Source organism: Papaver somniferum, chromosome 2 (genome assembly GCF_003573695.1).
Source record: "Papaver somniferum cultivar HN1 chromosome 2, ASM357369v1, whole genome shotgun sequence".
Lineage (NCBI taxonomy): Eukaryota > Viridiplantae > Streptophyta > Magnoliopsida > Ranunculales > Papaveraceae > Papaver > Papaver somniferum.
The window spans coordinates 159,913,547-159,930,407 of NC_039359.1; the positions used below are offsets into that span (position 1 = coordinate 159,913,547).

Consider the following 16,861-nt stretch of genomic DNA (forward strand, 5'->3'; position numbering starts at 1 on the left):
CATTTCAGGGACTGCAATATCATTTTTAGCACAAAACACATAAATATTATTCAAAAGAAACAAAAGTTACCACATTTTAAGGTGGTTTCCAAATACAAAAACAATCCCAAGATTCCCAACTGAAAATCCATGATTCAAATGGTGTTCTGATTTTTTGATTATAAATCTTAACACATGATCCAATTTATTAAATATACAGCCAACTACATCGGAACAAACGACTTCTGTTGGTATGGTTACTTACGGTTACTATAGTACTGCAGCACAAGTTGATGAAGGGGGTGGTGCGTTGTGCTCGCAGCATGATGCCTGCGCTGACTTTATTGATATCCTAATGTAATAATCCGGGCATGGACATGGAGGTGGGCATGGTGGAGGGGGTGGAGGTCCACAACAGCATTGCTCATACCAATTGTAGACATTACCAGGAACATCATAAATAAATGATGCTTATATGATTTTAATCAATCTTTTTCTGTGGCCAACCATAACGAGCAAACAACGTCTAGTGATATTACTAAATCTTCAGTACATATTGATGCAGGTGTTGATGCACTGCTATCCTCCGATGATGTGAATCCAAATAAGGACAAGCAGGGGAAACTGACCCATTTGCTAACTGCGCACCTAGAGGGTGTTATGCATGCTTTTGGATAAATTCTCTCAGATTTAGATTTTATGCATGCAACTCCCTAGATTTACCCTCTTACTACCATCTTATTAATTTATATGGTAGGGGAGCTGGACTTGGAGGTAGAGGTGCTGGTGCTGGAGATTCTGAAGAAGGATATGGAAATGGTTGCGGAAGCGATGGATATGGAGATGGAAACGGTGGTGGAAGCGATGGACACGTTGGAGGGGGTGGAGGGTTTGTTCCACAACAACACTGCTCATACCAAATGTATGCATTACCAGGAACATCATTACTATTTGCTACACACTCCGATCTCTTATTTAGAATCCCCATTGAGCTGCATTCTGCCTCACATAAAGAATTGCTCATACAATCATTACCGTTTCTGCGCCTAATCTTTATAAATGTTTGATCACTGGTACATATATTATTACCGTATGGGGCGAGACCTGTAAAATCAGATGGGTCTGGAGGAGGATATACTAGTGGTCTTTGACAGCAACACTTACAACTAGTAACCATTGAACCTGTTTGTATCCTAATATTTTACACCAAAAATGGACTTACTTTGGCCTAAAAGGCTCCTCTTATTAGCTGAGTATGGTTCATTGGGCCTAATATGCTCCTCATGTGAGCCAAATATAGCTAACTAGGACTCACAAGCACTATACATAGAAGCCCATATGCAAATGTCCAAGTCAAGGCAAGAAGGAGCCACGTCACCGTAGCCACGTCACCAGTGTGGGCCAATCAGAGGCGGCCATGTCAGCAACAGAAGCACATTCAACAGTTCAGGGTCGATGACTTCATCATGACGTCAGCAAAGACTGACGCCGTTAGCATATTCTGTCAACAGAAGCATATTCCGTCACCTTCAGTAACGCGGATACCTTGCCCGACGACCTCCCCGGCGGCAGCTTCCGGAGGCCGGACCAGTTGTCGTCCGACAACAGTGATTTTCTTCCTGTGTTTCTTGGCCTAATATGCTCCTCGGATGTTTGAACCCCACACAGTTGAACTGCAGGATATTTCCGCCCATCTGAGCCGAGCCAAGTCTATTCAGCCGAGCCAAGCTGCTGGATGTTTCAGCCGCAATCATTTGAACTGTGGATATTACCGCCCCACTGCGTGGGCTTAGCCTACTTCACCTATTTGCTTACTCACTATGGTTGCCTAATTCCATAACCCTAGAGGAAGTTTCCAGAAACATCTAAAAAGATTGTTGGCCAAGCATGCAGGGAAAGTTAATGCAATTTATGCCAGGAGACATGCATGGAAAGTTAATGCAATTCATGTCAGGAGGCATGCAAGGAAAATTAAGACAATTTATTCTTACCTCGAAATGAGGGTAAGACCTTGATTGGCAACATATAAATAAAGGGGTGCACAACCCTAAAAGGTAAGCAATCTTCTCTAGACAAAACACCTATGAAAACCCTAAAACGTAAGCAACCATAAAATGGGTCCCCCCCCCTAAAAAAAAAGTGTTCAGGCGAAGAGAAAGGCAGCGTTTCGATCACTAATTCAATCACCATCAGATTCGTGTTTGAGGTATAAATATTTTGCCATCCAAACATTGGCGCCGACCAAGGGAATCGATAAAACATAATCGTGTTTTCCCAAATCGAGCTATGAAAGTAGTCAAACAAACTGCGCGAAGGGTCGATTCGGTTAGTAATCCTCGACAGCACAGGAGACGCGAAGCTCAAAGGCACGAGATTGAGGTTCAGTCAGCACCGGTAGTACCCACTGGAAACAGACAATAACGAGATCGTGTTCGTGACAAAACCACATATCGTGGTCAGGATCGAGATCATGTTCGTGACAGAACCCCAGATCTGAATAATCAGAGAAGCAAAAAAAGAACGATGATCGAAGACGAAGGAATGGATGTTGACTCCATACCTGATGGAGAAAACTCACGAGTTCGAGCAGACAGAGGGCTTGTATTCGGAAGCAAATCAAGAAGGAATAACGATCGACATGACCTGCGAGATGGACGAACCACGACTCCTAGTACGGAGGAAGAACTGTTGCGTCGTCAGCTGGATGAGGTCGAGAAAGAGAATGTTCTCCTGAGATTAGAACGTGAGAACTAGTCTCGACCGAGGACTGGTAATCTGAACAACCAGAAGGATCGGTCTGTATGAGAGCGTCTTGGAAGTCGAGTTATCCCGCGGGATGTAGGCCAAAACAGAGAAGTGATCGATCTTGATAGACCAGAGAAAAATCTTTTGGTCACTGGAGATCTACCTAGACGAAGGCGTGTACGAGACCGGCAAGCAGGGAACCGAGAACGGCCAACTACAACTCAACAGAGTACAGCCAGAACTACCACCCTCTCAAAGCGTCTCAGGAATGACGAAGATGAGGTTCGAGATCGGTATGATAAGAGAGAATTTTCGCACGATTATTGTGCTCGTTCGGAGCAAGGCAGAGCTGGAAAAAGAATAAGATCCAAAGTTGATATTCCAGAGGATCGGGACTATGAGCAGGAAGATAGTTCCTCTGATGGCGACGTAAGCGCAATAACGGATGCTCGCCTCTGCAAGATGATCGAGAAAGTAATGTCGAAAAAACGCTCCAGAGAGGAAACGATAGACAAGTTGCATCGAGACGCAGGAGCTCCTTTCAAACTGAACATCAGAGAATTCCGGCCGCCAATGAATTTTCAAGTGCCCAAGCTGCTAGAATTCGATAAGAAAACAGATGGTTCAGATCAGCATGTTTCACACTATGAAACTGCCATGACTCTATGGCAGTACCACGATGAGTTGATGTGCAAAAATTTTCCACAATCACTGACTGGTGGAGCAATAACGTGGCTCAATCATCTCTCGGAACAGTCAATCAGGACTTACCATAAGCTGGTGGACGAATTCTGTTGTCACTATAAATACAACAGACGTGATCGGAAGGGATGCCACGTACTGTTCGTTCTAGGAATTCGGAAGGAGGAAACCATCAGACAGTTTACTCGACGCTTCAAGCAAGAGTTGGCCGATGTGGATGGTGCCAACGATTAAGTCTTCATCGCAACTTACAAACAGGCATACCAGTATGATCAAAGAGGTGTGTACAGTTCCCTAGTCAAGAGACCACCAAAGACTCTGAAAGAACTGTATGATCGAGCAGAAGAATACGCTCGAGTGGGGGATGATTTTAAAGCTCGAGAGACAAGAGAAGTTAATAGATCATCCAAATGATGGGAGGAAAGACAAGTTAAAGAACCGTTCGAGTGGACATCATAATGATCGAGGTGAAGTCCAGGAGAAAAATCAAGGGGAACGAATGGAAATTGGATATCAGAAATATCATAATATGAAGCCGACACCATTGAACATACGGTTACAGAGTTGTATTAAAAAATAAGCAAGGATTTGAGCCCCCCCACAGCCTTTGCCAGCGGAAACACGTGATAAACGTGATAAGAGCAAATACTGCAATTATCATAAAGATCATGGTCACAAGACTGAGAATTGTCGCTCTTTACAGATAGAAGCGAATGATAGGCGCTGGAACGCTACAAGAGTACGTGAAAAAGGATTTTGGGAAAGGTTAGGGATAATTTGGCGCAACACATGTGATTAATGCCCATATGATTAATGTCAGTCATGCCAGGATCCATTCAATAACCAGACGGGCATCAAAAGATGAGACCAGGAGAAAGATCAGGCAATTAAAGGAATGGTACATGACAAATCATATCGATTTTGTCAGTGGAAATGGAGCAGAAATTCTGGAGCTTGGATGCACAAAGATCGAGTTTTCTGAAGCAGATACGATAGGTGCATAGGCTCCCCACAATGATTTTATTTTTATAAAAGCTTGGATTGGCATGTTCCGCGTACACTGTATTCTAGTGGATACGGGAAGCTCAGTGAGCGTGCTGTTTTCAGGAGCCTATTCCTGTATGAATCTCTCGCAAAACTTGATCGAGGAGGACAAAAATCCAATTATCGGATTCAGTGGCGAAGTTACAAAGGCGATTGGGAAAGTAAAGATGCCTATAACAGTGGCTGACAAGTCCGTTCTAGGCAGTTTCTTGTTGCTGGATTGTCGAGCTCCTTATAATGCGATTGTAGGACAAGACTGGATGCATGCGATCGGTGTAGTCACATCCTCGTATAATCAATGCCCGATATTTATTACCCATGAAGGGGTCATGACGGTTAGAAGTGACCAGGTGGTCGCCTACAAGTGTCACGAGAATGCTATGGATGAATACAGGAAATCAGAAGTTAGCGGGCACCATATCCTGCGAGTCGAACAAAAATAGCAATTACAGAATCCTCTCCCTCCAGAATCATATGTGGGAGAGTACGCGGCTGAACCCCCAACAGTAGAGAAACTGTACGAGGTCCAGATTGGGGATGAGAAGCATAAAACCACGTTCGTAGAGGCATATCTACCCGCGCACGAACGCGATGGTTTGATTACAGTTTTAAGAGAAAACGTTGACGGTTTCTCCTGGAGTTTTGCTGAAATGCATGGGATTCATCCGAACGTAGCCTGCCACAGGATAAATATCGATGAGAAATTCCATCCAGTTCGTCAGAAAATTAGGAATATGGCGAAAAACAAAAAAGATGGAGTTGTTGCAGAAGTCGAAAATCTGTTGGAAGCAGGCTTTATACGATCGGTACAGTATCCATGATGGATGTCCAATATCGTCACGGTTCCAAAGAAGAATGGTAAAATTAGTGTCTGTATCGATTTTACTGATTTAAATAAAGCATGTCCAAGTGATCTGTACCCACTTCCGCAGATCAGAGATTTGGTGGATGCAACCTCAGGGTACGGAAGACTGTCATTCATGGACGGTTTTTCGGGGTATAACCAAATACCTTTGTTCGAGGGAGATCAAGAGCATACTTCCTTTGTGACTGACAGAGGAGTTTACTGCTATACTGTAATACCGTTCGGTCTAAAGAACGCAATGGAAACCTACCAACATTTGGTAGATCATATGTTCAAAGATTTGATTGGGAAGACGATAGAAGTATTATCGACGATATGGTAGTGAAATCTGAGCAAAAAGAGTTTCTCGATCTACAAAAGACGTTCTATATCTTGAGGAGATACCGTATGAATCTCAATCCAACAAAATTTTCATTCGGGCTATCCTCGGGAAAGTTCCTTGGGTACTTGATGACGCACAGAGGTATCGAGGCGAATCCGGAGCAAATCCGAGCCATCAGAGAGATGACATCCCCAAGAACAAAGAAGGAGGTCCAGAAACTAGCGGGACAATTAGCATCTTTAAATCATTTTATTTCACGCTCGTTTGATCGATACAAACCATTCTTTGACGTTTTGAAGAAAACAGTGAATGTTGGTTGGACGGATGAATGCGAAAGATATTTCAATGAAACCAAACAATATTTGTCAAATCACCCGGTATTGGTGAGTCAAAAAACTGGGCAACCTGTCGGAGCTTATCTGGATGCAACGGAGAACGTTGTAAGTGCAGTGTTGTTTGTTACGTATCCACATGAAAAGCATGTGTACTTCGTCAGTAAATATTTGACGGGGGCGGAAACATGGTACACAAAAATTTAAAAGATAACACTTGCACTGTTGCATGCATCTCGTTGCCTCAAACCATATTTCCAAGGGAGACAGATCGTAGTCTACTCTGAATATCCGCTGAAGATAATCTGGAACGTGATGATGATTCTAGTCGACTATCCATATGGTCGAACTTTATGGGGCGTATGAAATCAAGTAAGAAACCATAACTGCAGAGAAGGGGCACGCTCAGGATGCATCGTTAGCAGATATCCCTGTGGACGACATGGAAACAGTTACCTAAGAACAAGAGTTGGTGAATAAACCCATAGAGTCAACCACTAATCAGACTGGTGGCGAGTCCATAATGGAGATTGATAAACCTGAGCCACTATGGACTATGTTTACTGATGGGTCGTCAAATGTTGGTGGAGCTGGAGTTGGATGTGTCATCCTTACTCCCGAAGGTTCGAGGATCGGGAAAGCGACTAGATTGGGCTTTCGAGCATCAAACAATGAAGCTGAATATGAAGAAGCAATTATCGGTTTAAAATATGTCAAACAGTTAGATGCGAAGAACGTGAAGATGGTAACTGATTTTATGCTAGTAGTTAACTAGTTTCTGGGGACCTGCAGAGCCAAGGAAGAGAGGATGACCCTATATTTAGATCGTATGAGAGAGATAGTAAATGAATTCGACCAATTATCTATTAGGCAGCGACCACGGTTGGAAAACAGGCACGCAGACGCTTTAGCATATCTGTCTTCCGCAGTCGAAACTGATACCACCTGTTTCGTTGTAGTGGATTTCCAAGAGTTACCTAGCATCTCCGACAGCCACTTTGTTCTGGATCTAGGACACGCTAGTGGGGGAGAGAGGGTAACTACATCAGCACAGGAACATGTTGAAAACGTTTAAAGCAATATGGACGTTGACAGTCCAGTGATAGACGATTCAGGCAGTCCTGCTGAAAACGCTTCAGAATGGCGTCAACCTTATATTCGGTATTTGACAACCAGTGAACTCCCAAAAGATGAGCAAATCGCTGCAAAAGTGAAAAAGAATACATGAAGATATTCAATGATTGAGGGACAGTTATACCACAAACCTGTAGCTTTGGAGTCATTCTTGCGATGCATATCAGCCGAGGAAGGACAACATATATTGGCATAGGACCATGAAGGAATATGTGGCAACCATTTTGGACGACGCAGTCTCGCGCACATGATACTTACCCAGGGGTACTTCTGGTCATACATGCACAAAGATGCTAAAGAATACGCGCAGAAATGTGTGTCATGCCAAGAGCACGCTCCAATTCCTAAAAGGCCCGCCGACAAACGACAAATTGATCGTTTGATAAGCGGGGACTAGACATCATCGTACCACTCCCCCGAGCACCTGGAGGAGTGAAATATATACTGGCTGCAACTGACTATTTTACAAAATGGGTTGAGGCAGTGGCATTGATACATGTTACCAGATACGACGTAAAAAGATTCATATGGGAGAACATCGTCTGCAAATTTGGAATCCCACACGAGCTGGTGTCAGACAATGGAAAGCAGTTCTATTCCGGAGTGATCAAAGAATTCTGCGAGAACCTGAACATTCACCATAACTTTTCTTCTCCATATTATGCTCAAAGCAATGGGCAGGCGGAAGCAACAAATCGTGTTATTATAGACAATCTCAAGAAAATGCTAGAAAAGGCGAAGGGAAGGTGGACAGAGGAGTTCCCTGGAGTCTTATGGTCTTACCAGACAACCCCAAAAAGATCCAATGTATTCTCCCCATTAACATTGGCTTATGGAACATAGGCAGTCATACCCACTGAGGTACACCTGAAAACTACGAAGACCCGTGTTGTAGAATCTGGAAACAATGAAAACGTACCGGCTTTAGATAAAGAGCTGCTAGAAGAACTAAGAGAAACATCCTTGCAGCAATTGGTTCGATATCAGCAGGCAATCAAGTTGAGTGACGACCGAAAGGTCAAAGAACAAGCGTTTAATCCAGGGGAATATGTCTTGAAGAAAACTCGAGCAACTAGTACTGGAACCAAACTGTGGAAAGCTCAGAGCAAACTGGGAAGTTCCATACATAGTGGACAGGCTAGCATCTCGTGGCTCCTAGAAGATTCAAAACCATGGAAGCCATGTAATTTGTTCCACTTAAAGAAGTTTTATCATTAGCTAAATTCTCATAGGAGTAGTTTCGTTCAAAACCTGCTGTGCTGCGCACTCTTTTTCCTTTATGATGGTTTTATCCCATTGGGTTTTCCACGCAAAGGTTTTAACGAGGCAGTTGTTGTTGGGCAGTAGGTACTTATCTTGTTATTCCTATTCAGATATTTAATTCAATATTATTTTGGTACTCCATACTCCATCAATATTATTTTCATGTTTAATTATAAGCTGTTGCGGATGGTTCGAATACGCAGTCAGTCCTAAATGGCAAAGCTGTTTAGTTCGAGTCTGTTGTCAGCAACATCTCCAACACCTCGCAGATAGGATAAATGCGCAGTTCGAGCATTTTTACTCCATTCCAAGCGTATCCCTGTCATGAGGGACGTTAACAAATGTGGCGAACATTTTCTCCTGTCCAGACATGGGAAAATGTGCACATCTCGACTTTGCGTGCATCTTGAATAGTGGGATTGGCCTCCTGAGCGAATTCAAGATAGCAGAAAAACTCATTTCTATTTCATGCGCCAGCAAAATGCAGCAAGGAAGTGCACCCTTGCGCGAGCATTGAGCATCATGACTCAAACAACATACTGAGGGAGAGTTATATATCACCTCAGTCATTTGGGGGCGAGATGTATAATACCTCAGTGAAAGCATTACAATATCTCGGGGTGAGTTGCATAACACTCCGAACAACGTGTTTGGGGGCGAGTTATACAGCATTCCATAACGATGCGAAGATCAGTTGTCAACAAAATTGGGAAACCCGAACTTCTTAACCCATAACAAGTTATGGATTAAGAGGGGGCAATGTTTGTACCCTAATATTTTACACCAAAGATGAGATTACTTAGGCCTAAAAGGCTCCTCCTATTAGCTATGTATGGTTCATTAAGCCTAAATGCTCCTCATGTGAGCCAACTAGGCAAGTATGGCTAACTAGGGCTCACAAGCACTATACATAGAAGCCCACGTCACCATTGGCACGTCACCAGTGCGGGCCAATCAGAGGCTGCCACGTTGGCAGCAGAAGCACAGTCAACAGTTAGGGTCGATGACGTCGGCAAAGACTAACACCGTTAGCATATTCTGTCAACAAAAGCATAATACGTCACCGTGAATAACGTCGTTAGCCTTGCTTGGTGGCCATGACCGGAGACCTCCCCGGCGGTTGGACCAGTTCTCGTCCGACATCAGTGATCTTCTTCATGTGTTTCTTGGCGTAACATACTTCTGTGCTCCTCGGATGTTTGCATCCCACACAAGTGAACTGCTGGATATTTACACCCAGCCGAGCCGAGCCAAGTCTGTCCAGCCGAGCAACGCGCCAGCCGAGCCGAACTAAGCTGCTGGATGTTTCATCCCCAATCATTTGAACTGTGGATATTTCCGCCCCACTGCGTGGGCTTAGCCTATTTCACGTATTTGCTTGGGCTTGTTCAATTACTCACTATGGTTGTCTAATTTCATAATCCTGGAACCATCTAGAAGGATTGCTGGTCAAGCATGCAGGTCAAGTTAATGCAGTTTATGCCAGGAGGCATGCAGGGCAAGTTAATGCAATTCATTCCAAGAGGCAGGAGGCGTGCAAGGAAAATTAAAACAATTTATTCTTACCTCGAAATGAGAGTAAGACCCTGATTGGAAACATATAAATAAAGGGGTTCACAACCCTAAAAGATAAGGAATCTTCTCTAGACAAAACACCTGTAAAAACTCTAGCTAACTTAAGCATCAGAGGGTATTTTGCAGGTACCCCCAAAATTGTTCACGTGAAGAGAAAAGCACCATTTCGATCATCAGTTCAATCACCATTAGATTCGTGTTTGAGGTAGAAATATTTTTCCATCCAAACACATAGGTTTTTACACCAATTTTTGCGGTAACCATTATAGCAACACCTCGGGCTGACTACACTGTTTGAGTCGATGAATAAATCCCCAGGAAGACATTTATTAATCCATGCTGATGCCGTTTCTACAAAAGTACATATGAAAATAGTATGTTATACATGTGCATATTCTGTTCCATATAGATGCTATCTGAAACTATATGTGCAATATAAGTATTAAAAACAAGCTTTCTAGTTATGTTGGTTGTTTGAAACATTTAGTTATACTCTTAATGCAAAAAATACACTGTTAATGCGCAAGCAAAATTTACCAGTGGAAACAAAGAGGCAAATGACAATTGCAAAGAGCTGATGAGGAGTGTTTCTCCTAATTACCGCCATCTTCTCCATACAACTTTTTTTGCTTTCTAATGATTTTTTTGTTAATCGTAAAAGTTGATGCAATTTAGCTTACCATGCTTGATGTTTATATAGATGTAAAAAGTTATAGCTATTGTTGAGATTATTAGTCCCACATTGTCTGGGAAATTTGAGATCTCGGGCTTCTCCACTCATTGACAATTGGTTTTGGGTTGGATGTCCGTATTCTAACAGCTAGTTATGAATATAATTCCAAAAGAGTCAAGATGCGCTAACTTCTCATTACAACTTTGTTAGAAGGCTCGATAAAGAGTTTTTGTTTTATCAGATTGGTTTGTTTTTTTTTTTCTTTTGTATTTGTATCCCAATCCTTTTTTATTTAAAGATTACAGAGTTTACCTCCAAGCATACATTTTATCTAAAATACATACAGGAGTATCCCAATCTCTTCATATAATACTAAAATTGTAGTCGGATAGCCGCCTCGCCACTGTGAATGGTCAGAAAAACTTCTTTTCTTATTGTCTTTTGGGTTAATTTGCGTTACCTCCCCCGGAGAAGATCATAATTTGAGTTACCTCCCCTACAGAATAAATATTAGTAAAACCTCTTCTCATTACTTTTTCCATCCAAACCCGGTTAGCTGAGAAGATCATAATTTGAGTTACCTCCCCTAAGAGCATCCAGCTGTACGAAGCAGCTGACTCAGCTAACCGGGTTTGGATGAAAAAAATGACGAGATGAGATTTTACTAATATTTGTTCTGTAGGGGAGGTAACTCAAGTTATGATCTTCTCCGAGGGAGGTAACGCAAATTACCCCTTGTCTTTTATTTGATCTTATGAGAGAGTCTCAAATTGGTCCATTTGTCGTCAATCATGTCCTTAGTCATGCTTTTGCGGGTCATCCAAATCCACCATATAATTGATTGATGCTTTTGTATATTCTAGATTTCAATTGGAACACTTACAACTCCATGCCATTTCAATTGGAGGATAAAGATTTAGTTATTACAAGCATCCAGGCTTGTCATCCAGACTTTTAAGCATGACAATACATATAATGGTGCATCTCATAATCACCAAAAAAAATGCAACCCCAATTGAAAACTTGTTTAATTAAAAATGACAAAAAGGAACACTGATCTTCTTGTTCCCCTGGAGAAACATGAGACCACAATGGATTCTTCAGAGCAGTAGTAAATCCTTGTTTCTCAGATAAATCTATATATAAAATCCCCAACCTTAACCGTCCAGTGGAATTCCTAGATGAAATTAGCAACAAAATACTGAAGATGAAGCACTACCAAACCAGAAGCAGGATACATTCTTCTCCTAGCTCCAAATGGTATGTGTCATCTTAACTTCTTTATTCCCTGTTACATCTGATATTTGTTCATCAAACTCTTTCTGGTTGAAACACCAATATGACCTTCCCAAACTTTTGGATCCCATCCGATCCTGCTAGCATGACATTCGCAGTAGCTTCTTTTGGTTACACATATCCCTCTAACACTACATCTTGAATAACTGCATGAGGTAGAAGAAAAGAGCAGGTGGATGTCTTCTTAGTGCCTCCAGCATTACAGCTCTCAAGTATGGCTTTTTTTGGTTACACATATCCATCTAACACTACATCTTGGATAACTGCATGAGGTATAAGAAAAGAGCAGGTGGATGTCTTCTTAGTGCCTCCAGAATTACAGATCTCAACTAGTATGGCACTTTGTTTCATCACGGGTTATAAATATGTGGATGAAATCAACGCACTAGCATATTCAGGAATCCACTATACTGGGTGTCCGTGATTTTGTACCAGGTTAGACCTCATCATTGTTGATTGCAGTAGGCGTTTTTCACAAATGTTTACCAGGTCTCGCTGTAGTGCGCTTTGTGCCCACCAAAATTGAGATTTAAATGGACCGCTAACGAAACAAGTCATACTGTTTTTTGTTCTTATTGTTAATTTTTTGGGTGAGTAAAAGCTTTTAAGATTTTAAAAAGAAAAAGAACTCCGATTCGGATTTGAGTCAAGTTCCCCTCCAACAGCACTAACCAAAGACGTTTGCACAGACTATTTATTTGTTGTGTACAATGGACTCATGTTTCCTTTCCTTTTGTTGGTAAACCTCAATGGTACTCAGCGAGTGAGTTTCTTTTGGCTGTTTTTTTGCACCAAAAATTGTCACCGGCCTAAAATTTTTCATTAACTCCAAAATGTTAAACACGTAGGATAAAATGGCATTCGTTAAAGATCAAAGCCAAATCTTTTCGCTGCAAATTTGGCACTTCTCATGCTAGAAGTGACATTAGTAGCCAAAAATAAAGTTTTTTCAGTAACAATTACAATTTATTGTGACGGACCGGAAAATTATGTCCGGCGCGTCTGGGCGCGCAGACCATAACTTTCCCGATGCACCAAGATGAAGCTATGATCCGAGCCTTAAAGCTATGCAAACATATGTTCGTTTCCCTTGCAAGTATGTTCGTGGATCATGATGCAGCTAACTTAGTTTCCACACCGTTCCAAACTTACCGTTGTCCATAAAGGGGTATAAGGCCAAGTCCAAGACCAATGCATCTTGCATGCATCACTGGCTTTGCCACAACGTAGGAATTTCGTCACTGAATTTCCTATTTAGCTGAGCAACCGTCAAACTACTGAGTGTTGTCCAGGCATAGAGCGTATGCCTCAGACTTAGGCATAGGCCGCTCTAAGAATTTTTCCCTACCTTACCACGCTTACCAACTTCGTGTAGCTTGATAGGAAGTATGAGCATCCACTTGCTGGCATGCAACTAATCCTCATCAAGCTTGGCCACAATCATCTTTTGCATCGAGGTACCGAGCCAGATGATACGAGAGGCCAGAATGTCGCAATCATCTCCTAACTAGATGATATGAGCGACAAAGTGCTGGACCGGCAATGCTGCAACTTATTGGGGATGCATACGTACCCTTCCCTACTCCAAAGGGATCAAGCACAGACTGTAGTTCATCCTCGAACGGACAGAAGCTTAAGCCAACTCGTTTGCATGGTCGTGGCCAAGCAATAATGGTAATGGCCTAGTCCGTATAGGCCGTTCCGTCAAAATGCATCCAAGTGATGAATACTTGGTTTGCGGCATGGCATTGTGATGTCCATGCTTAACACGCTCCATTGGTAAAGCTACACATCTATGAATGAGGCATAAGCATCATTTATACTCTTCCGACTAAGCTATGAAGCTTACTTGGTACATGGTCCGCATATGTACCTTCAACCAGCTATCCCTCGTTATATGTGTTTAAAAGACATTTTTACAACTTAGATTGGGGGAGCAAAAATCATTCATCAACTCCCAAGGCCGTGATGGCTGCACCTCACCACCCTGCCCAACAACGATGTACGGTCGTGATGGCTGTACATTCAATTCTGGCTCAAAGTCAGTTCTAGTATCCGGCTATGATGGTTGAACATTTCCTGAGCCAGGTCCCGTGAAGGGCCGTGATGGTTGTACTTCCGACTTTGGCCCATAGGCCACCAATGTTCACCCGTGATGGTTGTACATCTCTAAGACTATCTCACTTGGTGGTTCGTATATGCACCTTCAACCAAGTACCCCTCCCAATAAATATGTCTTAATGGAATTTCAACAACTATGGAAAGGGAGCATATTGACATGCTTGCTTCACTACAACCATGAATTTCTGAATGACCTGCCAAGATGGCTGCTCACTGCCAATGCCAACTCTGATGTCCAGCCATGTTGGTTGTCCGCTGCCAACCCGATATCCATCCATGTTGGTTGTCCGTTGCCAATCCGATGTCCGTCCATGTTGGTTGTACAGTACCAGCTCGGTGTCCAGCCATGTTGGTTGTCCACTTCCAATCCGATGTCCATCCATGTTAGTTGTACATTACCAGGGTCATCTACCCAACTGGCCTAATGCACCATTTGATGCGAGATTGGCTCTTGGCCAATGTAACTGCCAGCTATTGCCATATTGGCCTTAGCCAATATGCCTTACTTGGCACCAAATATGGCCCCTGGCCAAATGCATCTTAATATGCAAAGAAAGTTATGGATGAAACTTCATCTCAGGCCACGGCGCATCCTATAGCTGCGCCATGTTAAAAACTTTGTATTCTTCTTGTAACTGCAAACTAATCAGGTAGAAGAGTACAAGAGACTAAGAGAGAATAAAAAACAAACTACATTAAGAAAGAAAGAAACAAAGGACAATTTTTTTTAGAGAATAGCGACTAATTAGGTGGTTTCCCAAACAAAAAACAGATGGAGATTTTAACGATTAAGGTCGTTTCCAGTTAAAAAATAACCCCACTTTAAAGACCCATGATTCAAATGGTGTTCTGATTTCCAGATTCTAGACCTTTAACTCGTGATTCAGTTTATTAAGTGCAGCTGACTATCCCGGGACAAACTCGGAACAAACAACATCTAGTGATATGATTACTTCTTGATACTAAAGTTCACCATATGTTGATGAAGGTGGTGATGGTGTCTGACCAATTGAGGCCTGCCCTGACTTTACTGATATCGTAACGTTAACATCTGTGTTACAACAAGAGCATGGAGGTGGAGGTGGGCATGGAGGTGGAGGTGGTGGTGGGCATGGTGGAGGGGGTGGTGGTATGCTTGTTCCACAACAACACATTTCATACCAAGCATACTCACCACCAGCAGCGATATCACCAACATTTGCAGCGCACTCTGTTCTCGCAGCTAAAAGCCCATCTTTTTTACACTCTTCGGGACATAAAGATTTGCTCATGCAATCTTTTCCATCTGTACGTTTAATCTTTTTCTGTGTTTGATCAGCCGTACATATTTGATTATCATATGGGGCAGGGCCAGTCCAATCAGAATCATCTTGAGGAGGATACGGAGGATCACATGGTGATGGTGGTGTTGTTTGACAACAACACTTACATGAAGTAGACCCACTTCCATCTATATGGCACCTATCTTGGGTGGCCAATACTCCCATGCTCGAACATAGATCTTTACACCACTTCTTGCAGTAGTTATCCCCGTTGCAACTGGCCGGGCTAACTTTATTGCAGCAGGTATCGATATATAGATCCCCAGGATTGCAAATATTTTTCCATGCTGACGCCATATCTACAAAAGCATATTGAAAAAGTATGTTACATGTGTACGAAAATTGGTAGGTAATCGATCTAACAACGACCAACAAACAATTGTGAAAGATTTCTCTAAGCACTACCTTCACAGCAAAGCAAAAATATATGATTACTGTGCAAGCAAAATTTACCCGTGAAGACAAAGAGGAAAATGGCTAATGCAAAGACAGCAGAGTAAGCAAAGAGCTGCTTAGCAGCAGCTTTTCTCCCAATTATCGCCATCTTCACCATCCAACTTGAACTTTTTTCTCTCCAAAGATTACTTTCTTGTTTCTTCTTGTGAAGGTTGATGAAATTTAGGTTCCCATTCTTGGATATTTATATAGTTAAAAAAAAGTCTTAGCTACTACTAGATCGTTGTTCTGATCCTCGAAAATTAAAATAAATAACCGGCACATGTAAATGACGTAAATAAAATTAATATGGCACAACACTTTATCCGGAACTGACACTCTGTGGAGACAAATACAGGATTGTTCACGTTTGTCATTAATTTTAGCATGAAAATGCGTCCAGATATGAATCCAATCCGGAGCAAGTCCACTCTTTCTCGAAAAGGAAAAAGGTTATATTGAATAGAAAAAATAAAAATCCGCCTTTATTGCACATCTAGCTGAGTTTCTAGTGCTGGTTCGACCAAACAGTCATCCGTTAACTCACAATGAACTCGACTTATCACTAGGCAATATAATTATGAAGTATTACCTTACACATAAACCTACCTATTATTTTGAAATGGAGAAAATATGGATTATGGAATAATGAGTTTAAATATGGATCACGGAGGGAATTTAACAAAACAGTTACACAGTCGTGTTTGGACTACACAAAAAATAACGGCTGAAAAGAAATATTACCTCCGATGATGAATAATTACGTGCAAAATGCCTTTACAGGTTAAAAATCATAAGAACTAGACACCCTTCACAGTTAACATGTCGACAACGTGTGAAGGTCTGCCGTCTCCGTAGCTAGCCTTGCATAAGATTTTAGTAACCTGGAGAATCATAAGAATTATGTTTTGGTATCCAAACTCGCACTTAGCATAACCTATTTTAATGATGCTCTTCAGATCCCAACACGTTATTTCATGAATGGCCATTCATTAATTTGTGCACGCAAAAACATATATATACATAAAAAGAGGATATCCAATCGAGGTAAGT

The 16,861-nt window shown here is 42.0% G+C and overlaps 1 protein-coding gene across 1 annotated transcript; it reads right to left on the reverse strand.

The window, feature by feature from the left end:
- Positions 1-14,727: 14,727 nt before the first annotated feature.
- On the reverse strand, positions 14,728-15,969 carry LOC113354203. Its single transcript, XM_026597606.1, has 2 exons — positions 15,827-15,969; positions 14,728-15,672 (listed from the first exon to the last, which is right to left on the reverse strand). Exons 1-2 carry the CDS (start codon positions 15,924-15,926, stop codon positions 15,014-15,016), a joined length of 759 nt encoding a protein of 252 aa, XP_026453391.1. The 5' UTR covers positions 15,927-15,969; the 3' UTR covers positions 14,728-15,013.
- Between the last annotated feature and the right edge of the window lie 892 nt (positions 15,970-16,861).